General features: G+C 54.8%; 4 protein-coding genes across 7 annotated transcripts in view; 3 read left to right on the plus strand and 1 right to left on the minus strand.

The window, feature by feature from the left end:
- Positions 1-774: 774 nt before the first annotated feature.
- On the plus strand, positions 775-11,024 carry SLC25A44 (solute carrier family 25 member 44). 2 transcript variants are annotated; one of them, XM_054651125.2, is made up of 5 exons: positions 775-933; positions 5,030-5,140; positions 5,844-6,572; positions 8,376-8,503; positions 8,892-11,024. In XM_054651125.2, exons 3-5 carry the CDS (start codon positions 5,951-5,953, stop codon positions 9,081-9,083), a joined length of 942 nt encoding a protein of 313 aa, XP_054507100.1. In that variant the 5' UTR covers positions 775-933; positions 5,030-5,140; positions 5,844-5,950; the 3' UTR covers positions 9,084-11,024. The 2 variants fall into 2 exon arrangements, with proteins under 2 accessions (XP_054507100.1, XP_054507102.1); XM_054651127.2 differs by lacking the exon at positions 775-933 and adding an exon at positions 956-1,084.
- A 145-nt stretch (positions 11,025-11,169) lies between these two features.
- PMF1 (polyamine modulated factor 1) lies at positions 11,170-19,363 on the plus strand. Of its 2 annotated transcripts, XR_013185687.1 has the most exons (6): positions 11,170-11,870; positions 12,311-12,416; positions 13,095-13,195; positions 15,934-16,129; positions 17,175-17,283; positions 19,240-19,363. XR_013185687.1 is itself a non-coding variant. In XM_054651129.2 (5 exons), the coding sequence occupies exons 1-5, from the start codon at positions 11,683-11,685 to the stop codon at positions 17,226-17,228; spliced, it is 645 nt and encodes a 214-aa protein (XP_054507104.2). In that variant the 5' UTR covers positions 11,170-11,682; the 3' UTR covers positions 17,229-18,267. The 2 variants fall into 2 exon arrangements, 1 of the variants encoding a protein (XP_054507104.2); XM_054651129.2 differs by lacking the exon at positions 19,240-19,363 and having other exon boundaries at positions 17,175-18,267.
- BGLAP (bone gamma-carboxyglutamate protein) lies at positions 19,248-20,973 on the plus strand. Of its 2 annotated transcripts, none has more exons than XM_054651130.2 (4): positions 19,248-19,428; positions 20,441-20,485; positions 20,566-20,632; positions 20,714-20,973. In XM_054651130.2, exons 1-4 carry the CDS (start codon positions 19,248-19,250, stop codon positions 20,844-20,846), a joined length of 426 nt encoding a protein of 141 aa, XP_054507105.2. In that variant the 3' UTR covers positions 20,847-20,973. The 2 variants fall into 2 exon arrangements, with proteins under 2 accessions (XP_054507105.2, XP_054507106.2); XM_054651131.2 differs by having other exon boundaries at positions 20,717-20,973.
- Positions 20,974-22,080: 1,107 nt separating this feature from the next.
- The window catches only part of SMG5 (SMG5 nonsense mediated mRNA decay factor), a 28,455-nt gene continuing 23,982 nt past the window's right edge, over positions 22,081-26,553 (minus strand). Inside the window, exon 22 of the mRNA XM_054651178.2 lies at positions 22,081-26,235. Within this exon, the coding sequence (XP_054507153.2) occupies positions 26,152-26,235 (84 nt within the window). The 3' untranslated portion in view covers positions 22,081-26,151. The remainder of the gene's footprint in view (positions 26,236-26,553) is intronic.

The following is a 26,553-nucleotide window of genomic DNA, read 5'->3' on the forward strand; positions in this document are numbered from 1 at the left end:
GGTGGAATGGGCCCTGGGAGCAAGGGAGTGGGACAGGGAAAGAGGTCATGGGGACAGGCAAAGGATGTGGCACAGAGGAGAAATGTCACCATGGGGTGGGCATGGCTGGGAATGGTGGATGCTGACACCAGGAAAAAACAGGTTCCATAAAAACCTCAGGATGAGGCAAGCTGTGCTGGATGGGCTCCCTAATCCAGCCCTGTGGGCACCCACCCTGCACTGCCACCCACCCCTCAGTGCTCCATGGTCCCTTGGGTGCCCCCACTGCTCCCTGACTGTCCCCCCCACCCCATTTCCAGCATCCTTGAGCCGCCTTTTCAAAGCCAACCCAGCTGTACATTTTCCTGCTCTTTGCTTTTTTTATTAAAAAAAGGAAAACTCAACGCCTGACATTGCTGGGTCCGTGGAGAAGCCCTGAGGGCCTTTTGGGGTGTGCAAGGCTGGGCCAGGGGAACGCGTGGGCACATGAGGGTGTGCAGGGACACTCGTGGCTGTGCAGGGACACTCGTGGGTGTGCAGGGACACCTGTAGGCATTCAGAGACACCCGTGAGTGGGCAGGGACACTCGTGGGCGTGCAGGGACCTGTGCTCCTGTGCAGCGTGCACATGCAGCGAGGGGCAGGGAGAGCGGGGAGGGGGGACAGCTCTCTCACACCCATCACTCCTTCCTGTGGGTGCCCCCGTGCTGTTTCCCCCTCCAGCCGCTGGCCCTTTAAGAGCCGTAATTCGGCGCGGTCCCTTTAAGGCCCGGCCGCCCTCTTTACTGCGGGCCGGAAGCGCGTGGACACTTCCGGTGCGACCTCTGCCCGCTCCTAAGATGGCGGCAGTTCTCCGGTGCTGACGCCGCCGGTCACTTCCGGCCGGGGAGCGGCCATGGGGCGGCGGGGCCGGCCCGGCCGGGGGCTCCTCGGGGCTCCCTCCCGCCGCCGTCAGGTGAGCGGCTGCCGGGACCGGGACCAGGGCCGGGGCCAGGCCGGGATGAGGCCTGGACCGGGCCAGCCGCGGTGCGGCAGGGCCTGACGGTGGTGGCCCGGCCCGGTGCGGCGCCGGTGCGGGCGGCGGCTGCCGAGCGGGGTCTGGGCAGGTGTGGAGGCGGCGCGGCTGGACGGGAGGGCGGCAGGTGGAGGAGAGGGGCGGCGGACGGGGGGCCCACGTAAAGCGGGGAGGGGGTTGGTGTGAGACCCTTTGGCCTTGGAAGACCCCGGGAGAGAGGCCCGGAGGGTCCCGGGCGGGCGGGGAAGGGCCCGGAGCCCCCTCGGTGAGACCCCCGGGGCGGGCGGGACAGGGCTTGAATGGGCGCGGGCAGAGGAGCTGGAGGGTCCAGGACCCTCCCCAGGGCAGAGGCCGAAGCCCTCCCCGGGATGGGTGGGGAAGCGGCCGGAGCCCCCCAGAGCTGTAGGGGATACGGCGGCTTGGGGACAGCGGGGACACCGAGCCGCGGGGCTGGGGACGCGTCCGGCCACGCAGTGACCTTGAGCAGCTCCCGGACCGAGCTGTGCCGCTGTTCTCTGCCCCAGAGCTCGGCCGAGCTCCTGTGGCCGGGGATCGGAGGCGGGCGTTTCACCCGGGGGTGGGATCGGGGGGCTCGTGCCCCGGCGCGGGGGTGCTGGGGAAGGCAGTGCTGTCCCCAGAGCGCCGCTGCCACATCGCTTACAGAGCCACAGCTGTGCCGGGAGCTGCGGCTGTCAGCGGGGCTGGGGTGAGAGCCAGGACTGCCTCCCTGGAGGGGTTGGATCCCCTCCCACCGCGGGGTGAGTGTGAGGAGCGGATTTAGCTCGTTGAGCTGGATGTGGTGAGCTGGATGTGGTGAGCTGGATGTGGTGAGCTGGATGTGGTGAGCTGGATGTGGTGAGCTGGATGTGGTGCCTTGGCTCAGCTCGGTGAGCTGGATGTGGTGTCTCAGCTGAGCTCAGTGAGCTGGATGTGGGGCCTTAGCTCAGCTCCATGAGCTGGATCTGGTGAGCTGGATGTGGTGTCTCAGCTCAGCTCCATGAGTTGGATCTGGTGAGCTGGATGTGGTGCCTGAGCTCAGCTCCATGAGCTGGATGTGGGGCCTGAGCTCAGCTCCATGAGCTGGATGTGGTGCCTTAGTTCAGCTCCATGAGCTGGATGTGGTGCCTGAGCTCAGCTCCATGAGCTGGATGTGGTGCCTGAGCTCAGCTCCATGAGCTGGATGTGGTGCCTGAGCTCAGCTCAGTGAGCTGGATGTGCTGAGCTGGATGTGGTGCCTCAGCCCAGCTCCATGAGCTGATGTGGTGCTGATAACCCCAAGGTCAGGGCTCCATCCCCAAACGATCCATTCATTCCGGAGCTGGCCCCTGCTGGGCCCTGTCCAGCTCGGCCTGTTGTGTGATTCTGTGCCCTTGGAGGTGCCAGGCAGCCTCGGGCTGGCTGCAGATGGTTCCCAGGCTGGTGCTGAGGCATTAGCATGCTGGGCAGGGCACATCCCTGCCCGGGGCACACAAAGCCCTGTCTGTGTTTGCCAGAGAAGTATCTTGAGCTCCAGCTGCAGCAACGAGCAGTTTGGGGACCAGACTGCCAGGGTGGCATTAAAGAACATGAACTGGGGGGGTTTATACTGAATTTTGTGTGTGGGAGACTGAGGCTGTGCCCAGATGAGAGAGCAGGGATGCCCTGCTTGGTACCCCCTGCTTGGATTTCCAGGCAGAAGTTCAAGAAATGCTGTTTTGTGCATGGTGGGAAGGAACCACTGAGGGGTGGTTTTGGCACAGAAGCTGCTCCAGAGTTTAAGGATGTGTGAGGTGTTGTGTGCTTGTACCTTGTTTTGGAGGGCAGGTCAATTCTTAGGAGATGGAGCTGGATTACTTTTATATCAGTCTCCCTAAAATTACTTGAAAGATTATCAAATCTTAATGAGTGTGACGGGATCCCTGAGCAAGGCCATGGTCCAGATTTCTGGAAGATTAAAATGCTCTGAGCAAAAGAAATGCTTTTTTGTGTTGGCAAAGAAAGAATTGCAGCCATGCTGGTCATCCCTGGAGCTGCCAGGATCCCTTCCTTCTTCCACACAGGAGGGGACTTTGAGTGCCTCAGAGCAAGGGGTTAAAGTGACTTTGTCTAATTCAGATCCTGAATGAGAGGAGTTATTGGTGGGAGTCCAAAGAAAGTACAGCTGTTTCCTCAAGGAGTTGTGGCTGAAATTCTGAACCCAAAGCACTAGAGCACATAAAACTAAATAAAGATCAAGGGCTTATTATTATTGTTGTTGTTTTGTTTTCCATATTACAGTGATGAGAATGTTTTTTGCAGGCAGCCCTTCCCTTTCTTTTGTGGGGAGCTCAATTCCATCTCTGGGTGGCAGAGGAATTTGGAGTATGGACTAAACCCTCAGGCTTCACTAGGGAATCATATTGGCTAGAATCTATTTTAATTTTTTAATTGAAACATTAAGCTAGTGGGACTCTTAACAAGAACCAAGTTGTGTTTTCATAGGTGCTATGCACAGATAATTCCTGTGCAGGAAGCTTTGTGTGTCAAATCATGTCAACATTGGCAAACCCAGTCGGGCTGTAATTGTAACTAAAGCAATCCAGGCTGGGGTGTTTGTTGTGCCTTGGCTGGCAGGATGAAGTGTAGCTCTCTTTACAATGGTGAAAAGGTGGGATTTTGGGTGTTTTTAACTCCCCTGTCCACCTGCAGGAGCTGTGGTAGTCTGTAATGCTGTTTGCTCCTGTTCAGCAAATATTCTGTTGGCCAATGGGCAATGAAATGGTCACTTTATGGCACACCCACCTCTGATCTGCCTTAATTTCATAACTGCAATTTCTTCTCTGTGCCAGAGGTAAACAACTTCCAGTTGTTTTGTTACTGTGTTTCTAACAGAATGTCTCTGGCCTGTGTGAGTTCTTCATCAATTTTGAAGTGTTTCAACATTTCCCTAAGAATCCCAGACTGGTTTGGGTTGGAAGGACCTTAAAGCTCCTCTCATCCCACCCCCTGCCATGGGCAGGACACCTTCCACTATCCAGGTTTGCTCCAAGCCCTGTCCAGCCTGGCCTTGGACACTGCCAGGGATGGGGCAGCCACAGCTTCTCTGTGCCCACCCTCCCAGAGAACAATTCCTCCCCAATATCCCACCTAACCCTGCTCTTGCTCGGAGGGAAGCCATTCCCCCTGTCCTGTCCTGTCCCCTTGTCCCAAGTCCCTGTCCCTTGGAGCTCCTTTAGGCACTGATCTTGTGGCTTGGTGATGTGAATGCCCCCAGATCAGTGTGTGGTGCTGGCTGCCCATCCCTTTGAGTTCTCACTTGCTGAATCTGTTTTCAGATTGAGGTTTTGGCTCCTTTGTTCCTGTTCCTTGCTCTGGCTCTGCTCTCCAGCACTTCAGCTCCTGCCTGGGCACACACTGCCAGTGCCTGGAATACAGGTTATGATCCAGCTGCAGTCAAGCCTTTCCCAAAAGTTCAGCCACCCAAACACCCCATTTTTTTTTTTTAAATTTGATGTGAAAGTAAGTCCTTACTGGCAGTGAACTGGTCCATGTTGTTTTGGGTAATTCTCTGAGCTGTGCTTCTCCTGCTGCCTGGCCCTGTGTGTAGGTTCCCTTAGCCCAAGCTTGGTTAATCGTGCAGCAAGTTAATTTACTAATTACAGCAGCTGAAAGTACCAGGAGCCTGCTGGGACCTGGTGATGAGCTGCAGCAATTGGGGCTGGGGGAGGCTGAACCAGCCCCTCCCTCCTCATCCTCCCCATTCCACAGCCAGCAGTGGAAGGGGGGTTATCAGACCAGGAGCAGCAGTGGAGTGTTGGAAGGGAGGGTGAACTTTGCTCATGTAGCTGACAAGCAGCTCCACAGAGAGATCCTGGGCTGTGATTTAACCCTTTCTTTTCAGGATCCTGGTCATCAATGTGGAGACTCTACATGGTTGTCTTGCCTTGTTTTCCCATTGTTGTTCTTTTCTTCTCATCGCCCTCCAGCTTTAGGAAGATAAGAATGGAAGTGGCCAAAGAAATGGGTCTAATTCATTGCAGGGAACACAAAAGGACTTGTGACTTTCTTCTTTGTACAGATCCTGGAACTGAAAAGTGATGTCCTGACACCTGGGAGCATGACAGACCTGGAATGACTGGGGAGAAGCTGCTTTGGTTGGCCATCCCTGATCTTGTGTGCCCATCAAAAGGTGTGTGTGCTGCTGGAGTGGTGCTCATCTGCTTCTGAGAGCACGGGAGCTTTGCTTTTCCCCAGAGCAGCCTGGGCTGTGCTGAGAGCTGCTGCTGGAGCTCAGAAAACAGCCACAGTGACATCTGAAGGTGTCACCATCAGGCACATGGTAGGGCCCTGCCTCTGGAGGTTACAGAAAGTGACATCTGAAGGTGTCACCATCAGGCACATGCTCTGTGCTGTGCAAGGCTTGCTGTGTGTGACCGTGTTCACAGGCGTCCGAGGATGAGGGAAGAGATGAGGATCTGACTCCATGTTCCAGAAGGCTTGATTTATTATTTCATGATATATATTATATTTAAACTATACTAAAAGAATAGAAGAAAGGATTTCATCAGAAGGCTGGCTAAGAATAGAAAAAAAAAGGAATAAATAATAAAGGTCTGTGTCTGACAGAGAGTCTGAGCCAGCTGGGCTGTGACAGGCCATTAATACCAATCTCAGATGCACCTGTTGCATTCCACAGCAGCAGATAACCATTGTTTCCATTTTGTTCCTGAGGCCTCTCAGCTTCTCAGGAGGAAAAATCCTAAGGAAAGGATTTTTCAGAAAATATCATGGCTACAGCTGTGTGCTCGAGGAGAGCCAGCCAAGGTTGAGGTGATGTGGGAGGTTGTAGAGAGTGGGGCTTTGTCCTCTACCCAAGGGGTCTCTCATTTCAGGTGCCAGCACTTGCAGTCTGCTTGCTCAAGGCTGGAAAGCTGGGCCTGGATCTGCTCTGTACCTTTGAGGGAGACCTGGACCTGTCCTGCCTGACCCCAGGGGAGCCATGGAGGACAAACGCAACATCCCCATCATCGAGTGGGAGCACCTGGACAAAAGGAAATTCTACGTGTTTGGCATTTGCATGACCATGATGATCCGGGTGAGCGTTTACCCCTTCACGCTCATCCGGACGCGGCTGCAGGTCCAGAAGGGCAAGAGCCTCTACAACGGCACCTTCGATGCCTTTGTGAAAATCCTGCGGACAGAAGGGACGGCGGGGCTGTACCGAGGCTTCCTGGTGAACACCTTCACGCTGATCTCAGGGCAGTGCTACGTCACCACCTACGAGCTGACGCGCAAATACGTCTCGCGCTACAACAACAACAACGCCGTCAAATCCCTGGTGGCCGGAGGCTCGGCCTCCCTGGTGGCCCAGAGCATCACAGTGCCCATCGATGTCGTCTCCCAGCACCTCATGATGCAGAGGAAAGGGGAAAGCATGGGCAGGTTCAAGGTGCAGAACCAAGATGGCAAACGTCTGCTGGTCTTTGGCCAAACCAAGGATATCATTGTACAGATTTTCAAGGCTGACGGTTTGAGAGGTTTCTACCGGGGTTATGTGGCCTCGCTGCTCACTTATATTCCCAACAGTGCGGTCTGGTGGCCCTTCTACCACTTCTATGCTGGTAAGTGAAAGGAGGCTGGAAATGTATCTTATCCCAGGAGCCCCTTGGATGGACTCTTGGCACTGTGGATTCAGCGGGATTTGCTTTCTCTCTGGGGGTGGGAGCAGAATCTGCCCTGAACTAAGGAGCTGCATCTGGGAATTCTGCAGGTGTTGGGTGGGAATTTAACAGAGCAGCAGTGTTTCAATGCAGAGCAAGGGGTCTGGGTGCTATAGGACTGCAAACTGGATGGCTCCAAGCAAGTGGGGCTTTATGCATCTGCTTTAACTTTCTCTCCCACTAATCCCAAGTAGTGCCTTCTCCACAGGAGTGAGGAAGGCAGAGTTTTGGAGCCATCATGTAAGTATAGTTCATCTTTCAGTTCAGGTGAACTCAGCAATCTCATAGATGGCAAAGGGACTTTTAGAGCCACAATTCTCATGGCAAAGCCAAACAACAGGCAGAGACAAGGGCTGAATCTCCCCTGGATTTCTGTCAGGTGTTGCTTCAGTTTTGGCAACTTCAAAATTGGCACTGAGTCTTGTGATGGAAAACTGCACTCAGTAGGAAGTTCTTTCTCCCTAGCTCAGTTCTTGCACTCCTTGTTTCCAAAGGCTAAAGGTATTGGCCAGCTGAGGTTTATTTCCACCTCTGATGATCCTTTAGATTTCTGCCCTGCAGCTTTGCACATGGTCTTTAGGCATCTGGTTACCTAATTTCTGACAAAAGGTGGTGGTAATGAGCAGTTTGGGTTTTGCTGTGCTGGGCCTAAAGTACATCTTGGAGGATTCTTCAAAACCCAGATGTCTCAAAGGTCCTGTGTGCTTTCCAGAGTTCTGGTAGCTAGAGGAAGCATTGGTTCTGCATCCAGGCTGCATTTAAATGGCAGGGGCAGCTTGGCACGTTGGTCTGTGCTTTGTGGGAGTGTTCCCATCAGTCTCCCTGTCAACTGTTCATAAGACCAAAACCCAGTGTACTAACTGTAAGATTTTCATGCCCAAAGGGCTCAAATGAGAGCATGTAAGAAAAGGCAGTTGATATGGAGAAACCAAAGCTCTCAGCTTTCAGGTGTTTGCTCTTTTCCTGTCTTCTCAGTAGAAATTGAGATGCTGGGAAACATAAACCCCAGCAGTCAATGAATCTGCTCTGGCTGCATTTCCCAGTGCTCTGTCCCTGCAGCAGCAGCAGCTGGGGTCACTGAACCCTCCTTGGGTTCAAAGGACGCTGCTGGCCCTGATTCCAGTCAGTGTTCAAAGTCTCAAACAGAGCTGCTTCCGTCCCTCCTGCCAGCCAGGCTTCCTCATTGTCCAAAAAATGGGGCTGCAGAACACTCATCTGTCCAACTTCAGCCAATCCAAGTGTGGGAGATTCAAATCCTGTTGGCCATGGCAGCAGGAGCAGAGTCAGGAGATGTGGGATCAGCACTACACCAGGCTATCTCCTGGACAGTGTGCCCAGTAGTGACAGCTTTCTGTACAAATCTCTGCAGACACCTTCCAGTGGAGCCTTGTCTCAAGGCTTCCTCCACCTTCTAAAGAGGGTGGCTATTTTCATGCCCTCTTTTGGGGGTGTGGAAGCTGATTGTGTCCAGTTTGCCCCACAGGCCTGGGAGGCTGTGGCACAAAGCATGGGGAGTGTCCTGGAGCCAGCAGTGTGATGAGTCCTGCTCCCTGTGCTGTGCCAGCTTTCTGGTTGGTTAGGAAGCACCACTTGGAGATTCTGCAAGAGGAGCTGGCAGGCTGCAAATCAGCTGGAGTTTAGTGGGTGGAGTTAAGGAAGTTATAAACTGAAAGTCTGAAACTTTCCTCTCTCTCCTGTTCCCAGAACAGCTTTCGAGTTTGACTCCTAAAGACTGTCCCCACCTCCTTCTGCAGGCGATTTCGGGGCCCCTTGCAGCTGCCACAGCCTCCACTCTCACCAACCCCATGGATGTGGTGAGGGCTCGGGTCCAGGTAAGAGCTCAGCCTGTTTGGCACACAGCAGGGTGGGGTTCAGCCTGGGCTCTCTCATCTCTGTGGTTTCAGATGAGCTATTTCCCTTCTCTCCCTGGGCCTTTCATCCTGGGAAGCAGCTGCTTAATCAGCCCTCAGCATTAGCAAGAGGAGCCCGGGCTGGCAGTGCCAGCCTGGCCTGCTCAGACAGGCTTTCCCTTCAGAAAGGGAGAGGTGCTTCCTGCTGCCTTCTTAGGACTTGGTGCTTTTTTTGCTGCCCTCCTCAGGGACTTCTGGAGACCAGATCAAGGCTGATCTGTTGTCTCCAGAGTGTTCAGCTGCAGCAGAGCCCCAGAGCAGCTCAGCATGGAGCCTGGCAGCTCTGTCAATGTTTGTTCTGGCATTGCAGGTGGAAGGCAAGAGCTCCATCATTCTCACCTTCAAACAGCTCATTGCAGAGGAAGGTCCCTGGGGGCTGACTAAAGGCCTCTCTGCCCGCATCATTTCGGCCACTCCTTCCACCATCGTCATCGTGGTGGGCTATGAAACGCTGAAGAAGCTGAGCCTGCGCCCAGAGCTGGTGGACTCAAGGCACTGGTAGAGGCAGCTGGGGGAAGGAAGAACCTTCCTGTGAACTCTCTGAGTTTGGACTCTTGCAGGGGAGAGCCTGGGATGCGACGCAGCTGCTGCGCCTTGGTCTCTGGCTGCTTTCACAGCACAAGGCAGTTGCAAAAGCAGCTGCACTTCACCTCTTTAGATCTGAGTGTCATGCAATGGTCTGCTGCTGGTTTTGCTTCAACTGTGACCTTTGGCAGTGCTCTTTGCCTGGAACAGTCCATTCCAGGTGTGTGAATGCATCCTGGCAAGTTAGTAATTCCTTTTTTTTTTTTTTTTTTTTAATTAAAGACTTACTGGCTTAAGCAAAAAGCCAGTTTATTCTCTTTAAATTATTTTCATCTTTGCCAAACTTCCAAGGAGTCTCACAGCCTGCAGCAGGACCCTCTGCTGGGATGTCTCTAGTGGCAGTTTGTGCTGTGGGAAGCTGGAAGCAGAAAATAGACAAGTGACTTTCTCCAATTACCTGCTTTTATTTCTAGAAGATGTGAGACAAAGAGTAACCTGGAACCACTTCAGACCTGATTTCCTGCGTTTTGAATAGATCTACATACTTGTTTTGTATATTCTTGGAAAATGTTCCCTGTCTCTCATCCTCCAAACAGCAAGCTGGCTGATAGCAAGTGGGGAAGCTGAGCTGGCTGTTTGGAATTAGCTGATGGCAGTTTTGACACCTAACCTGTGTTTTTAATCTGTTGTAATTTAATTTTTTTATTATTATTTTAGGGAAGCTTATTCTGATTTCTGGAGTACTGAATGGTTGTCCTGTGGCCTCGTTCAGTGTGTCAATCCTGCATGTTCAGAGTGGCTGTGGCCACTTCCCACCTTAGTTAGTTTAAGCCCAGAAATGCAGCTTGGAAGTGTTTGATCGTGGTGCTGCCAGCAGCTGGTTGAGAACTGAATGGGCTTTGAGCTACAATTAGATGGGACGTGGGGAAGGAAAAACCTTGTGCTGGCTTTTGATCCAGTTCAAACCTGACAGGCATGTTTATATTGAATAAGAAGTGATGGTTCACTTCATCAGTTTAAATTCTGCTCTTCCAGTTTGGGAAGGGCAAGGATAATGTTTTGCACAATTGCTGGATCAGAAGCCTGAGCTATGGTCTGTGTATTTTACCAGGTGAAAACTTCAGGGGGATGAAACCAGAGGCTGCTTTTTGGGGAGGGGAGGGAGGGGGTTGTTTGACTGCACTCTGCTGCTCTTGGTGGTTGAGATTTGCCTTTCATGCTGCCAGCCCACACGTGGTGCTTACCTGGGGGGGTTTGGGGTGCACCTCCACACAACAGAGTGCACCACCTCCATTCCCCTTCTGCCATAACCAGGAATTTTGGTTGAGGTGTTGATCCTGCTGACCCATGGCTGTTGCTGGGCTCCACTTTGCTGTCTCTTTCCGAGGGGATTCACCAAGTGTGGCTCTGCCCTTCACCCCAGTGTTGTTCCTGCCCGGCTGGAGATGGAGAGTGCTGAAGCTGCTGCTGAGGTGGGAGAGGCTTCTCTGCTAAGGGCAGGGCTTGATTCTAAGGTGCAGTGCTGTGATGGGGCTGTGGGTGAGAGCCCTCTTCATCCCAGTTTTGGTTCCTGCAGTGCTCAGAAAGGCACTGGATGCTGGAGCCGCTGGTGGAGTTGTCGGAGCAGCACCTTCTGCACCGGCTCCACTCACCTGTTTGTTGTTTAAAGGTTGACACCAGTCGGCTCTTGCTCTAATAATAGATTCTGCTCTCAAAAGCAGAACAACAGCACCCCAAACCACAAAGCAGCAGGATGTTAACACTGATATTAACAGGAACAAAAACGATCCACCTCTGCCAGGTGCAGTGTGCAGAACAGAGGGGCGGCAGCACCAGTGTGGGGAGACACTGTCAAACTTAATGTTCCTCTCGTAACCAGCAACGTTCTTGACAACTAATAAAACTTGAGAGACCTTCAGTTTGGTGCCTGCGTTTAAAAGCACATGACTCTCCATGCGTGGGGAGGCTGCTGCTTTTTGTCGTGCCACAGGAAGGGTTTCACCCTTAGCCTTTGGACTAGGAGAGGGACGTGAGCTGCCTGAGAGCTCAGCGGCTGAGCGAGAACCGGCTGGAGCACGCGGAACGCCTGCAAGCAGCTGTGACCCAGAGCCGCGGGCTGGCTCCTGCTTGCCTGTTCCATGGGAAATGTCGCTTTTTTTATTCTCTAACCGAGCTGAACTTTGTTTCTTTTCTCCTTGAACTCTTCAGGCTTGATCGTTTTATTTCACTCAAAGTCGCTGGGGGGCAGGGCGAGCACTGGGAAGAGAAGGACGGTTTGGTCACGCTGCTTCGCTTCGGGGCCGGGCGCAGCCCCGCTCCGGGAGGCGGCAGTTTCTGACCGCGGTGTTTTTGTCGTGGTTTGGTTCGGACCGGGTACAGCCCCGCTCCGGGAGGCGGCAGTTTCTGACCGCGGTGTTTTTGTCGCGGTTTGGTTCGGACCGGGAGCGGCCGCGCCCTTCTCGCGCTCCGTTCCCGCGCGCTTCCCGCGCTCCATTCCCGCGCGTTTTTCCCGCGCGCTTTCCGCGCTCCGTTCCCGCGCTGGCGGCCGTTGTGGGCGGGGCCCGGCGCCCCGGCCAATGGGCGGCAGCGGCGGCGGCGCGCGCCGGGCCATGGCGGCGGCGGGCGGCGATGGCGGCGCGGGCGGGGCTGAGGACGGCGGGGCCGATGGCGGGGACGGCCCGGAACCGACGGCGGCCCCGGGGCGCGCCCAGGTGTTCAGCACCGTGGTGGACGCGTTCCTGGAGAAACTGGTGGCCGCGGGGAGGTGAGGCGGGAGCGGGGTCTTGCGGGGCGGGGAGGGAGCCCTGAGCCCGGTGCCAACCGTGCCGTGACCCTGGGCACACCGGAGCCCCGGGAGCAGCCGGCTCTGAGCCTGGCCCTGACCCTGAGCCCACCGGACCCCCGGGAACAGCCCCGGATCCGGCTCTGGGCCTGACTCGACCCGGCCCCACCGTGCCCCCGGCCCCAACCCTGCCATGACTCTGAGCCCACCGGAGCCCCGGGAGCAGCCCCGGACCCGGCTCTGAACATGGCCCTGACTCCGTCCCAGCCGTGCTGTGATCCTGGGCTCACCGGATCCCCGGTAACACCACCGGACCCGGTTCTGAGCCTGGCCCTGACCCGACCCCACCATGACCCCAGTCCCAGCCGTGCCGTGACCCCAGTGCTAACCTGGCTCCGGTCCTGATCCTGCCCTCCTTGCAGCTACCAGAGGTTTGTCAGCTGCTACCGCTGCTTCTACAAGCTGCAGCCGCAGCTGACCAGGAGCATCTACGATCAGTTCATCTCCCAGCTCCAGACATCCATAAAGGTGAGCAGGGGAGCCACCCGGGGGTCTGAGGGGCTGCAGAGGGGTTTGGAGTGTCCAAAAGGGGGTTCAAAGCCCAGTGGAAAAGTGCTGAACAGGTTGATATTAAGGGCAGCAAATATATTTCCTAAATGTAAAGCAGAAAGTTGAGGCTGCTCTCCAGAGTTCTGCATTCCCTAGAAAAATGTGTAGGATTGTTCAGGAAAACACCACTGGGACTTTGGAGTCCAGGCATTTCCCCAGCACTGCCAAGGCCACCCCTAAACCATGTCCCTGAGTGCCACATCCACACATCTGTTAAATACCCCCAGGAATTGTGATTCCCAGGGTGTTCATCATCCAGGACTCCAGCTTTTCATCCAGGACAAAGCCAGAAACACTTTGGATAAGGGATGCAGTGACAGGACAAGGGGAATGGCTTCCCCCTGCCAGAGGGCAGGGTTAGATGGGATTTTGGGAAGGAATTCTTCCCTGTGAGGGTGGGGAGGCCCTGGCACAGGTGCCCAGAATTTAAGGCCAGGTTGGACAGGGTTTGGAGCAAGCTGGGATAGTGGAAGGTGGAACGAGATGTGCTTTTTAAGGTCCCTTTGAACCCAAACAATTCCCTGATTCCATGAGCAGCAAAGGCTCACAAGCAGAGTGGTGCCTGTGTTTGTTCACCTCGTGTCCCTTCCTCCACAGGAGGAGATCCAGGAGGTGAAAGATGAAGGGAATCTGGAGGCACTCTTCAGTTTGCTGGATAAGATCGTGGAGGAGGCGAAGGACCGGGAGGAGCCAGCGTGGTATGGAGGGCCAGGGGTGGGGGTGCTGCTCCCCCAAGGGCACCGGGCACTTCCTGGGCTGTGTTTGGGTGTCCTGCTGGCCTCGTGCTGCAAGGAAGGGTCTGAAAGGTGCTGTATCTTTACAGCAGTGTCACTGGGCCTAAAACACACAGAAATCACTTTAATCTGTGCTTCTCTGGGTCCAGGATCCATTTCCACTCATTTCCTTAGTGCAGGGAGGTCAGTGCCACTGAGCTGGGGGGACAATCCCGAGGGCTGATGGGATTTGGGCACAGCACCTGTCCAACAGCAGAGTCCCCCTGTGTGCCCTTTGTGTCCCTGGCTCAGGGCCTCAGCAGACACTGGAGAGGCTGGGGATTGTGACCAGAAACACAAAATTTTGTGTGTCTGTGCTGAGGGGGTGAGGACATCCTGCCTGTTCCAAGCACCCACTTAGGGCCAGGCTTGGGGAAGAGCTCCCTGTGCCCTCCAGTGGGGCTCTGGCTGTGCTGGGTTCCCTGTGCCAGAGGAAACTGTGGGAGCCACAGAGCTGATCCCAGCTGGCAGCAGCTCAGCAGCTGTGTGGGACCAGTGCTGGGCAGTATCTGTGGCCAGGGTTTGTGTACAAATCACAAATGGGACGGGACTGCTGCCTGAGCTGTTTTATTTTCCAGCATCAGTCTCATTACATGATTATCACAGTGGGAAATGCCAGCAGCTCACGTCCCAGGCAGCAGACAAAGAACTCAATGTTACAACTCACTTTCAAAGTTTTTTGACCAATCACACAAAGCAAAAGCACATTGACAGTAGTTCTATCCAACCACTATAAGCACCTTTGGTTGAACAACGTTTGCTTATTTCAAATACAGTACCTGCTTGTAAGCCTTAAAACACAATGCACACAGCTCCATTATTAAGCTTAGAACTTCCTAATATCTTGCTAGATGTACTTTTCTTTAGCTTAGGGAGCTATTCTAGACAAGTAGAAGATCCTTGTGAATCTGCTCTGGCCCTTAGAGCAGATCTGTTCAAGGAGGAAACTCCAGCTCATCCTGATTGTTGGGATAGGAGCAGGGCCTTGCTTTACCCCAGGCCAGGGGAGGATATGCTGAGCCCCCTCAGAAGGCCAGGCCTGCTGCAGGACACTCAGTGCCACCTCCCCAAGGCTGCTCCCACACTCTGGAGCCTCCCAGGTTTACAAAAGTACAGGTGCAATGGTCTGTTAATGTGGCAGTGTTCACAGGGGTCTGAGGATGAGGGAAGAGACGAGGATCTGACTCCATGTTTCAGAAGGCTTGATTTATTATTTTATGATATATATTACATTAAAACTATACTAAAAGAATAGAAGAAAGGATTTCATCAGAAGGCAGGCTAAGAATAGAAAAAAAAGGAATGATAACAAAGGCTTGTGGCTCGGGCTCTCTGTCTGAGCCAGCTGACTGTGATTGGCCATTAATTAGAAACAACCACATGAGCCCAATCCCAGATGCACCTGTTGCATTCCACAGCAGCAGATAACCATTGGTTACATTTTGTTCCTGAGGCCTCCCAGCTTCTCAGGAGGAAAAATCCTCAAGAAAGGATTTTTCATAAAAGATGCCTGCGACATGTTAATACCCAGACCATTCTTCTCATCCTTACTTCCTCCTTCTCACGTAACTTTCCTGCTGACCAATCTCATGGCTACTGCTGAGCTCTGATGACACTTGTGCTGTCTCTGAGGCCTGATTTTGCAGCTGTCCCAGCCCCTGTGATGCTGATTCCCAGGGCAGGCTGGGTGCTGGGTGCTGTGTGCTGTGTTCTGGGTGCTGTGTGCTGTGGATGCTGGGTGCTGTGTGTGCTGGGTGCTGTGGTGCTGTGTTCTGTGTGCTGTGTGCTGTGTGTTCTGGGTGCTGTGTGCTGGGTGCTGTGTGCTGTGTGTTGTGTGCTATATGCTGGGTGCTGTGTTGCTGTGTGTTGTGTGCTGTGTTCTGGGTGCTGTGTTGCTGTGTGTTGTGTGCTGTGTTCTGGGTGCTGTGTTGCTGTGTGTTGTGTGCTGTGTTCTGGGTGCTGTGTTGCTGTGTGTTGTGTGCTGTGTTCTGGGTGCTGTGTTGCTGTGTGTTGTGTGCTGTGTTGCTGGGTGCTGTGTGTTGTGTGCTGTGTTCTGGGTGCTGTGTGTTGTGTGCTGGGTGCCATGTGCTGTGTTCTGTGTTGCTCTGTTGCTGTGTGCTATATGCTGGGTGCTGTGTTGCTGTGTGTTGGGTGCTGTGTTCTGTGTGTTGTGTGCTCTGTTGCTCTGTTGCTGTGTGTTGGATGCTGTGTGCTGTGTTCTGTGTGCTGTGTTGCTGGGTGCTGTGTGTTGTGTGCTGTATGCTGTGTGCTATATGCTGGGTGCTGTGTTCTGTGTGCTGTGTTCTGTGTGTTGTGTGCTCTGTTGCTGTGTGTTGTGTGCTGTATGCTGTGTGCTATATGCTGTGTGCTGTGTGCTGTGTTCTGTGTTGCTCTGTTGCTGTGTGTTGTGTGCTCTGTTGCTCTGTTGCTGTGTGTTGGATGCTGTGTGCTGTGTTCTGTGTGCTGTGTTGCTGGGTGCTGTGTTGCTGTGTGTTGTGTGCTGTATGCTGTGTGCTATGTGCTGGGTGCTGTGTGCTGTGTTCTCTGTTGCTCTGTTGCTCTGTTGCTGTGTTCTGTGTGCTGTGTTCTGTGTGCTGTGTGCTATATGCTGTGTGCTGTGTTCTGTGTTTCTGTGTTGCTCTGTTGCTGTTTTTCCGTTGCAGGCGGCCCAGCGGGGTCCCGGCGCAGGACGTGCGCAGCGCCCTGGTGCCGTTCCTGCTGCGGCACCGCTCCCACCTGCGCCGGGCGCTGCACGAGCGGCAGCACAGGAGCAGCAGCCTGGCCCAGGATGTGCTCACGGGGAGGGACAGCATTGCAGAGCTGCAGCAGAGGATCCAGGCGCGCCAGCAGGCCTGGCAGGTAAAACACGGCAGAGAAACCCAAACCAGAGCAAACCGAACCAAACCCGATCTTAACCAACCCAACCCAAACCAGACCAAACAAACCCAACCCAAACCAGACCAGACCAACCCAAACCAAACCCAATCTAAACCAGATCAACCCAACCCAAACCAGACCAAACCAAACCCGATCTAAACCAACCCAACCCAACCCAAACCAGACCAACCCAAACCAAACCCAATCTAAACCAGACCAAACCAAACCAACCCAACCCAAACCAGACCAAACAAACCAAACCCAATCTAAACCAACCCAACCCAACCCAAACCAGACCAAACAAACCAAACCCAATCTAAACCAACCCAACCCAACCCAAACCAGACCAAACCGAACCAAACCCGATCTCAACCAACCCAACCCAAACCAAACCAAACCAGACCAACCCAACCCAAACCAGACCAAACCAACCCAACCCAACACAAACCAAACTAACCAACCCAAACCAGACCAACCCAAACCAAACCCGATCTCAACCAACCCAACCCAAACCAATCTAAACCAACCCAAACCAGACCAACCCAAACCAAACCCAATCTAAACCAGACCAAACCAAACCAACCCAACCCAAACCAAACCAGACCAAACCAAACCCAATCTAAACCAACCCAAACCAGATCAAACCAACCCAGACCAACCCAAACCAAACAAACCAAACCAGACCAACCAACCCAACCCAATCCAAACCAACTCAACCCAAACCAAACCAGCCCAACCTAACCCAACCCAACCCAACCTCCTCCTCACAGCACCTGCTGCAGTGGGGCCTGCAATGTCTTTCAAACCCCCCCACTTCCCCAGGACCTCCCAGCAGCCAAGTCCTGCTGCAACTTTATTGTGGACATTGGGGGTCTCAGGTGCTTTTCCCTGTGCAGTGGGTGGGGTGTGGGGTGGTCCCAGGGGAGGTGAGGGGGTGTTCTGTGCCTGCAGGGGACATTCCACCCTGAGGAGTGTGGCAGGGTGGGAGAAGCATCGTGCTGAGCTCTGTGGGTTGTGTTCCCTCCAGGCAATCACTAAGGAGCAACGAGAGCTCATCATGACACTCCAGGAGCCCCAGTGATGTCCCACAGGCTCTGCTGAGGCTGTTCATCATCCCAGAGCACTGATGGGACAAGGTGTGTGCAGAACCCAAACTGAGAATCACCCCATCACCCCATCTGGAGACTGCAGAGGGACTGAAACAGCTGCTGGACTGGCATGGGTTGATTAAAAAAAGAAAAAAGAAAAGAAACAAAAACAGCCCCACTGGGATCTTTGGAAATGGATGGCAATTCCCTGTTTCCTGCTCAGCTAGACAGAGGAGTGCCACAAAGTGTGTCTGTGCTCTCCTCTGCTCCACTCAGTGCTGGGACAGGCCAGATTCCAGTTTCCAAAGCCACATTTGGGGGTTTGTAGCTGTTTTAGGTGTGTGTTAGACAAAATGCAGTGCCTTAAGCCCCAGGCCAGGCTGTGCCCAGGCCTGAGGAGCCCACAAGTGGGTCACAGCCAAGGCTCCTGCCTTTGCTGGCAGGTTCATTCACTGCCTGTGTTCACTGCCCTTGCAGATGTGGCAGCAGCTGCTGCCCCAAGTTCCTCGTTCCAATTCATTCTGTTCTCTTCTAAAGTTATTTTCTAGCCCTGGTCCCCTCCCAGCAGCCTGAGATACCCAGGGATCCGTGCAGAGGTTGGAACAGCCCTGCCTCCACTTTGTGGGTTTGTAGCACAGGGTTTTCGTGTTTTTCCTGTGGAACCTTCCGGAGCCAGGCTGGTTTTCCCCACCCAGAGTTGTCTGTTCTGCCTCGTCTGTTTGTGGGCTGGGGAAGCCAAGGGATCTCCCTGGCACAGCCCCACCTGTGAGTGTTCCTCCAGCATGGCCAGGCTGTCCTGGGGCTGGGCAGGGAGGGAGGAGAGTCCCCCTGCACCTGCTGAGGGCTGGGAGAGGTTCTGAGGGCACAGCTCCGAGGTTTCTGCCCTGTGCCCATCTGGGGAGGGGCCGTGGCTGCTCCACCACACCCCAACCTCTGTCAGCAATTAGAGCTGCACAGTGGCTGCAGCATTTCCCCTCTGCCTCCCCTCACTGTGCTGGAATCTCATCAATAAACTGGGGCTGGTTGTTCCCAGCTTGGCTCCTGCTGTGCTCTTGGCCCACGTACTCTGTATTTTATGGCTTTGTCTGACAAAGGCTTTGCCTCAGCAGCTCTGTCTGCCCTCCAGTTCCGCTTCCCAAGACAGGGCTGGGATTTACAGGATCAAAAAAAACTGGTCAGGATGTGAAAGAGAAATGTTACTCAAGAGCTCTGCCCTGCAGCCTCTGCCCGTGGCAGGAGGAGCTGTGCAGAGCCCAAGGCCATGGGCACCTGCCCACTGTGACCGTGGTCACAAGGGTTTTCAGGATGAAGAAGAGATGAGAATGTTGACTCCATGATCAGAAGGCTTGATTTATTATTTTATGATATATGTTACATTAAGACTATACTAAAAGCAATAGAAAGGAAAAGGTTTCTTCAGCAGCTAGCTAAGCTAAGAATAGAAAAGAATGAATAACAAAGATCTGTGTCTCAGACAGAGCAAGAGCCAGCTCTGCCATGAGTGGTCAAGAAATCCAAAAACCCACAGGAGACCAATCACAGGTCTACCTGTTGCATTCCACAGCAGCAGATAACCATTGTTTACTTTGGTTGTTGAAACTGCAACTTCTCACAAGGAAAAATCTTAAGAAAGGATTTTTCATGAAAGATGTCTGCGACAGCCCACCCTCCCCCAGGGCCACATTGCCCAAAAGCAGCAGCTGCTGCTCCCCCAAAACTGGGCCAGCAGCTTCCCTTTGGCCCTGCACAGGGAGGGAACCCCGAGGTTTTGGCAGGAAAGTGTCCCTGTGTCCCAGCAGACGATTCTGGGATGCAGCAGTGGGAGAGGAGCCCCCAGTGCCCCCTCACCCATCCCATGGGGACTGGGCACTGCCAGGCTGGCAGGGCTGGGCCCACCAGCAAATCCCCCCTGGCCTGGGGCCGCTTCTCCCTCCCTTTGTGGGCTCTGGCTGGGCACAGGGGACCAAGTTCATCCCAAACCACAATTGCCACCTCTGCCAGCAGCTCCGGCCATGGCGGATGTGCTGGAAATAACCCTGGGGAGGCCAGGCCCCCCCCTTGCCCAGGCCACAGGACCCTATAAAGACACCCAGGGAGCCAGGGCTGTGCTCAGCCCAGCACAGGGAGGCACCATGAAGTCCCTGCTCCTGCTGACCCTCCTGGCCCTGCTCACCCTCGGCCTCTGCCGCAGAGGTAGGGGGGAGTGAGGGCTGGTGGGGGCACTGGGGGTGATTCTGTGGAACTGGGGCTGATTCTGTGGAACTGGGGCTGATTCTGGGCACTGGGGGTGATTCTGTGGACACTGGCGGTGATTCTGTGGAACTGGGGCTGATTCTGGGCACTGGGGGTGATTCTGTGCCATGGGGGTGATTCTGTGGGCACTGGGGGTGATTCTGGGCACTGGGGGTGATTCTGTGGGCACTGGGGGTGATTCTGTGGAACTGGGGGTGATTCTGTGCCATGGGGGTGATTCTGTGGACACTGGGGATGATTCTGTGCCCACTGGGGGTGATTCTGGGCACTGGGGATGATTCTGTGTCCTGGGGGTGATTCTGTGGACACTGAGGGTGATTTTGTGGACACTGGGGGTGATTCTGTACTCTGAGGGTGATTCTGTGGACACTGGGGGTGATTCTGTACCCTGAGGGTGATTCTGTGGATATTGGGGGTGATTCTGTGCCCTGGGAAGGGCTCTGGAGGGAGCAAAGGGACTGGGGAAACTCTGCTGAGCTTTGGGGCAGGGCGCACGGGGCTGCAATGGGGAGACAGGGACCGGGACATCCTTCAGCAGATTAGGGGGCCTCGGGGAGGGATGGGAGCTCCAAAAGGAGCGGGGTCAGAGCAGAGCAGGATGGAAGAGAGGGACCCCCCCTCTGAGCCCACCCCCCCCTCTCCGGACCCCCCCTCTGAGCCCACCCCCCCTCCGGACCCCCCCTCTGAGCCCACCCCCCCCCTCGGGACCCCCCCCTCTGAGCCCACCCCCCCCTCCGGACCCCCCCTCTGAGCCCACCCCCCCTCCGTGTCACCCCCTCTGAGCCCACCCCCCCTCCGGACCCCCCCTCTGAGCCCACCCCCCCCTCTCCGGACCCCCCCTCTGAGCCCACCCCCCCTCCGTGTCACCCCCTCTGAGCCCACCCCCCCTCCGGACCCCCCCTCTGAGCCCGGACCCCCCCTCTGAGCCCACCCCTCTCCGTGTCACCCGCAGCTGCCGGTGGCTCTGCCGGCACCAAGGACTCGCCCGGCTCCGCAGGTGAGTGACGCGGCCCCACTGCCCTGGGGACAGGGACAGGGACAGGGGATGGGACCCCCCTGACCCCCCTGTCCCCGCAGCCTTTGTCTCCAGACGCGCCAGCGCCGAGCTGGTGCAGAGGCAGAAGCGCAATCTCGGCTATGGCAGGTGAGCATGGCGGGCTCCGGCTGGGGGAGATTTGCCGGCCCAGGACCCCTCACACCCCCTGGGTGCCCCCTTTGTCCCCAGCAGCGGCCCTGGAGCCCCGCCGGACCCGCTGGAGGCCAAGCGCGAGGTGTGCGAGCTCAACCCCGACTGTGACGAGCTGGCGGATCAGATCGGGCTGCAGGAAGCCTATCGGCGCTACTATGGGCTGGTGTAAGCCCAGCCCTGCTCGGGGAGGGGGCTGAGCTCCAGAAACCCCCCCGCCAGCCCCTTCCCCTCTGCACCTGCACCCTCCCACCCTTTCTGTTCGCCCTGGAAAGAAATAAATGCAAACGTGGAGCCAGTTCCTCCCCAAGGCTGGGGTGTGGGTGGCTGGGAGGGTTCGGGGTGTGCTCAGTGTCACCCAAGCCCACCCAGCTGAGGAGGCCGGGGTTCCCTCCCTGTGACCCCCAGGCTCCGAGGAGGAGCGGTGCTACCAGCCCCAGGTCCTGCTCCCAGCCCAGAGCTGCCCCATCATCGTTCCCGTTTAATTGAAAATTGTTTCTCCCAGTGTGGGGTTACTGATCCATGCACCCCTGCCCCGGAATTCCATCACAAACCACCTTAATTACTCATTAACCTTGACACGTGCACGCTTACACTGCTGGGTCCACCGTGGGGACCCCAAATTCGTGGAATCACTGCTGGAGAAGGGAATTTAAGGGGTGAATTCATGGAATCTTTGCACTGGAAGAGCTGAGGCACAGACTGGGTGCAGAGGGAGTTGGGAGAGGGACACTGCAGGACAGGGACACTGCAGGACACCCAACAACACCCAAAAGAGGGTGCAGGTCTCACCCCCAGCCCCTTTCCCTTCCTTTTAACACCTCTGACCTTCCTGCCCGGTGGCAGCCTCCAAAGAAGCCAAGAGGGAGAGAGAATTACGGCAGTGCTCAGTGCTCCCCACCAGGGGAAGCAGATCAGGGAGCTCTGGCAGCAATGAATTCAGGGCAGGAATTTTCATTTATTTTCTCTCCTTTGGCACCAGGGCATGGTGGGACCCTCACACAGCCCAATCTGCAGCCTGAAGCCCCCAGCCCACCCTCTCCCAGCCCCTTGAATGGACACTGGGAAGTCACAGATTTTAAAAATTTACACTTTCCCTGTCTCCCACTTCTCCACCCCCTTTCCTCCATTAAAAGTGGAGCTGCAAAGGCCCTGATGAGGTAGGCCAGGGGTGCTCCTGTGGCAGCAGAGTCCTAGCAAGAGGATGAAGTCATCCCAAATCACAGAGACAGCAAGGGAAATGCTATTCCCACCACAGGGCTAAGGAAGGACCCACCTGCACTTCCCTTCCTGGAAAGTCTGGTCAGCAAAGCAGATTTGGGTGGATTTACAGATGGAAAATGCACTCAGCCCCTGGGCTGCTCAGCAAAGGTGGGATGGGCTGGGAATGAGCACAGGACACACAGTACAAACATCTGGTATTTTATTAAGCCAGTTGCTGTGCTCAGACCATGGTCAGACAAACGCTGGGAGCCCCAGCCCCTGCTCGCCCAGCTGGGCCCCGTGTCCCCCCAGTCCTCCCTGGCTCTGCAGGCCCGTGAGCCACACGAGGGCTGAGGAGAGGTGATTGTCCCTCGCCTCCAACCCACATCCCCTCAGTGCCAGTGCAAGGCCAGCAACACCAGCCCTGTGCCAGCCTGCCCTGTCCCTGCCCGCTGCTGCTGCACACCCACAAGGAAAAGAGCCCAAAATTGAAGATGTGAGACAAAATCCGAGGCGTTGCGGGCGGCCTCAAGCCAAGCGAGGATGGGAGCAGAGGAGCTGCTTGGAACAGCCCATGAAACCATGGAGCAGAAGCCCAACAAGCACCAGTGACTGTGTCCACCATGGTTTGGGGACAGCCCAGCCAGCCTCAGCCACCACAGACCTGTGTCCTCCCAGCGTGGGGTCACCCCAACAACCCCGAACCGCTCAACAGGGTGGCAATGAAGAGAAAAACCAAACCCAAGAAACACACCAGAACACATGAAAACTCTTGTTTTCAGCCCACAAGCTGGTTTGTCTGTTTGCTCTCCTTCCCAGCACAGCAGGCACTACTGGACTGGCTCACAGCTGGTGCAGGAGGAGCCACGGGCAGAGCCTGCAGCCTCCACCCTGCCTGATGCTGTCCTGGTGAGGCAGCTCACAGTTCTGCCTTGCACAGGCTGGGGGGCTCTCAGGGAGCCCCCACTGCAGCACCACAGAGCCTTCCACAGAACAACCCCTTGGCTTCCACCCCAGAGCCTCTCTGAGCAGCCAGGGGAGAAACTCAGGGCCCTGGGACAGAGCAGAGCTGTGCAAGGAGGAAACTCCAGCTCATCCTGAGCGTTGGGATAGGAGCAGGGCCTTGCTTTACCCCAGGCCAGGGGAGGATAGGCTGAGCCCCCTCAGAAGGCCAGGCCTGCTGGAGGACACTCAGTGCCACCTCCCCAAGGCTGCCCCCACACTCTGGAGCCTCCCAGGTGTTCAGCTCCAGCCATCTCTGACTGGGGATGCAAATCCAAAACCATTCACCAGCTCCTCAAGCACAGTGCTCTGGACAGGAAGAGGGCAGCACAGGGACCCTTCAGGTGTCCTTTTTAAAGGTGACAATCCCTCCCCATGCAGCCCAGAGTGGAAGGTGCCATGGGGGCAGTCAGGATTGCCCATTGCATGGTGAGGGGCTTCTTTCAGCCCTGCAGGTGTGCAAACCCCTGGGATATTAAACCAACCCCTCAGAGGAGGAGAGCAGTGACTGAGAGAGAGCTGTGAGCAGCCCCTGTTGTTGCCACATGGGCTCACAGCAGCTCCTCTGCCTCTGGTTACAGAAAATGAGTTTATTTCCTTTTGTTCTTAAACTGGATGCTGTGCCCAACCAAGGCCTCAGTGGCTCAGAACACAGCTCCTCCTCCTCCTCCTCAGCCTGCCCAGCCCTTGGCTCCCAGCCGCCACCCTGCACAGCTGTGGGAGCTGCAAGAACTGAAAACACTTGCCATCAAGAGAAACACTGGCCAGCAGCAAGACAGGAATTCCCTCTGGGCCGCTGCTTTACCTGTACTGCTCTTCTCTCTCCCCTCAAGGTCCAGCCAGGAGCCAAGGAATGCTCAACCTCAGCCCAGGGTGAAGCTGAAGGCTGCCCCCAGCTCCTCACTGCTTTGACCAGAGCCCTGCAATGCTTCTCTCCAGCAGCCACAAGGGTGACACTGAGGCTCTCAGGACAAACACTCCAAGCTCAGCCCCTCTGCTGTGCTCAGCAGCCAGGATCAGGGGGGGTTTCTTCAGCAGCAGGGAAAAGCAGAGCACATCAACTCTGTGCCCCCCACCAGACAAGGAGGGCTTCACCTCAACAACAGTCCCACAAGGAGATTCCCTTCTTGTTTTTCCACCCCATGGAACAGAAATAATGAGCTCCACAAACAAAGGACTCCAAATAAAACCACTGGAGGGAAGAGTGACTGGGAGCTTCACAACCCATTCAGATCTCCAAGAATCCCCCAGGTGTGCCAGAGTCTCTGACCTGCACGTGACCTTCTCTTGGCTTAGCCAAGCAAAGTACTGTGAGTTCCAGGAGAAGATCCTGCAGGGAAACCCCTGTCCCTCACAGCCAGGGATGGACCAGCTGTACCAGGGAGGTTGGCATTTCCCTCTGCTGCGCTGTAAAGGAGCTGGAACTGGAACAGAAATGAATCCTCTGGTACTTGTGCTGGTATTTTTAGTTTTTACCTGAAAACAAGGAACACCCTGCCCCTGCAGTCCAACACACCATGCTCAGAGCCTGCACAGAGTGGAGGATGTGACTCCACTTCTCATGTTTTGCTCTCTGGCTGTAGCAGTTTCTGGCTGGCCCATGTGAGAACACAGATAGAAGACTCCAGTGGTTTGTACTTGCATAGCTGCTGCTGGTTCATGTGGATGGAGACATCTCTTCATGGGCACACAGAGGCAAGAAGAGGGAGCATGAGGAGACTGCCCAGCCCCTCTCCTGCTGCCCTGGGAGCAACCTGCAGCTTCACATGCGAGCACCGGCCGAGGGACAGCGTGTCAGACACAGGCTGAGGGAGATGCTGCCAGGATGGAGCTCTGCAGGATCCCTCCCAGCTCCCCTGGGCTCTCCCAGCATCCTTGCAGGTAGCACCAGCCCTCCTGTTTGGGATGCCAAAAGCAGGGAGCAGTCTGTGAGCTCAGTGCTCCTGCACAGCCTCTGCCAGCCCAGAGGGATGTGACAAAAGGGGACACAAACGCTCCAGCTCTGTCACCATCTCTAGCACAGCATTGCAGCAGTGGTGCATTGAACAACCAGCAGAAGATAATGGCTTTGAGATTCTCCTTCCTCCTCCACACCCTATTGAAAGATTTAGTGGGGAAAAAAAAAAAGGGAAAAAAGAAACAATGAAAAAGAGGCTTTGGGTCCTTTGGAGACATCTGCTCCATCCCAGTGTTGCAGTGCTCAAGCCAAGCATTTGAGCCTTAATGGTGTATGAATCCCACCCGGCTCTTCTCTCTCTTTCAGCAGTTCTGCCAGATTCCTCCTTTTCTCCAAGGTCTAATGCATAGTGGGAGAAGCTGGGGATGGAGGCAGAGTCCTGTGGCCTCCCTGGAGCAGCGTGGTGGAGCTTGTGTTGCTCATGAAGCGTGCAGCTCCCAGGGAGAGTGGAGTGCAACGTGGGGCTGCTCCCTCCTCACAGGCCAACATCCCTTTGCACTGAGCCTGCTCCATGGGGGCCTGGGAAAGGAAATAAATATGCTTGTTCTAAGGCAAAAAAAAAAATTATATTAAGAGCTTCTTCCCCCTTTTAAATAGAGTGTTTCCTTTTCTTTCTGACGTTGGAAGAGTATCCAAAACCCCAAAGGAACTCCTCTTTTTTTTTTTTTTTTTTGTAATATTATTCATATATATAAAAACTAAAAATTAAAAGGAAAAAAAAAACCCTTGGAAAAAAAAAAAAATTAATTCAAAAGGAGGAGGTGGGGGGGAGAGAAATACTATCCACTTTCCTGTCCCCAGATTGCCAAACAAGAGCAAAACACTCTTTGCATCTTCTTCCCCAAGCCGGAGGGTTCCGTTCCTGCTGCGCTGGTTTGGTTTTGCTGAAGTGAAGTCCATGCTTTGAACCACCAGCCTGCTTCTGCTGGCCAAGCAAGCTTTGGGAGGAAGGAGGGGGATGCAGGACTGCCTGTCTCTCGCCCATCTCTGCCCACTGGGAGAAGGGCAGAGCTCTGCCCCGGCCATTCCGAGGGGCCTCTCTCAGAGCAGCTGGGCCCATCAGAGCTGTACAGCCGTCTGCTCAGGATGCAGGTGGAGGGTGTCAGTGTGCGTGCCCACTTTGCATTTTTGTTTTGTTTTTGTTTTTGTTCTTTTTTTTTAATTCATTTGGGTAGGTATTTTTGTTGCTGTTGCTGCTGCTGCTGCTGCTTCTTCGTGTCTTAAGTGTCGCCCAGATTGTTGTTTCCTTCGTTCAGACGCTGCACGTTGCGAGAGGGGGAGAGAAAGGTTCACCAACCCGAAGCCTTTCTGACCATCAGCCCATCTCTTTCCACTGCTTGTAGAACTCCAGAACATTTTTTATCTCTATGCTGGCGTTGGCAGCTGCCTGGATGGCAGACTGTAAGCAAACACAGAAAAACAGGTGGTTAATTTTTAACACAGAAAAAAGGTGGTTCATTTTTAACACACAAAAAAGGTGGCTCATTTTTAACACAGAAAACAGGTGGTTAATTTTTAACACACAAAAAAGGTGGTTCATTTTTAACACACAAAAAAGGTGGTTCATTTTTAACACACAAAAAAGGGGGTTCATTTTTAACACACAAAAAAGGGGGTTCATTTTTAACACACAAAAAAGGGGGTTCATTTTTAACACAGAAAAAAGGGGGTTCATTTTTAACACAGAAAAAAGGGGGTTCATTTTTAACACAGAAAA

Source organism: Agelaius phoeniceus, chromosome 31 (genome assembly GCF_051311805.1).
Source record: "Agelaius phoeniceus isolate bAgePho1 chromosome 31, bAgePho1.hap1, whole genome shotgun sequence".
Classification (NCBI taxonomy): Eukaryota; Metazoa; Chordata; class Aves; order Passeriformes; family Icteridae; genus Agelaius; species Agelaius phoeniceus.

Coding starts and splice junctions, on each gene's coding strand:
- SLC25A44 (XM_054651125.2), top strand. CDS start 5,951: ATGGAGGACAAACGCAACATCCCCATCATCGAGTGGGAGCACCTGGAC. Junction 6,573..8,375: donor CTTCTACCACTTCTATGCTG/GTAAGTGAAAGG, acceptor TCCTGTTCCCAG/AACAGCTTTCGAGTTTGACT. Junction 8,504..8,891: donor TGGTGAGGGCTCGGGTCCAG/GTAAGAGCTCAG, acceptor CTGGCATTGCAG/GTGGAAGGCAAGAGCTCCAT.
- PMF1 (XM_054651129.2), top strand. CDS start 11,683: ATGGGCGGCAGCGGCGGCGGCGCGCGCCGGGCCATGGCGGCGGCGGGC. Junction 13,196..15,933: donor GACCGGGAGGAGCCAGCGTG/GTATGGAGGGCC, acceptor TTTCCGTTGCAG/GCGGCCCAGCGGGGTCCCGG. Junction 16,130..17,174: donor CGCGCCAGCAGGCCTGGCAG/GTAAAACACGGC, acceptor TGTTCCCTCCAG/GCAATCACTAAGGAGCAACG.
- BGLAP (XM_054651130.2), top strand. CDS start 19,248: ATGGCGGATGTGCTGGAAATAACCCTGGGGAGGCCAGGCCCCCCCCTT. Junction 20,486..20,565: donor GGACTCGCCCGGCTCCGCAG/GTGAGTGACGCG, acceptor CTGTCCCCGCAG/CCTTTGTCTCCAGACGCGCC. Junction 20,633..20,713: donor CGCAATCTCGGCTATGGCAG/GTGAGCATGGCG, acceptor CTTTGTCCCCAG/CAGCGGCCCTGGAGCCCCGC.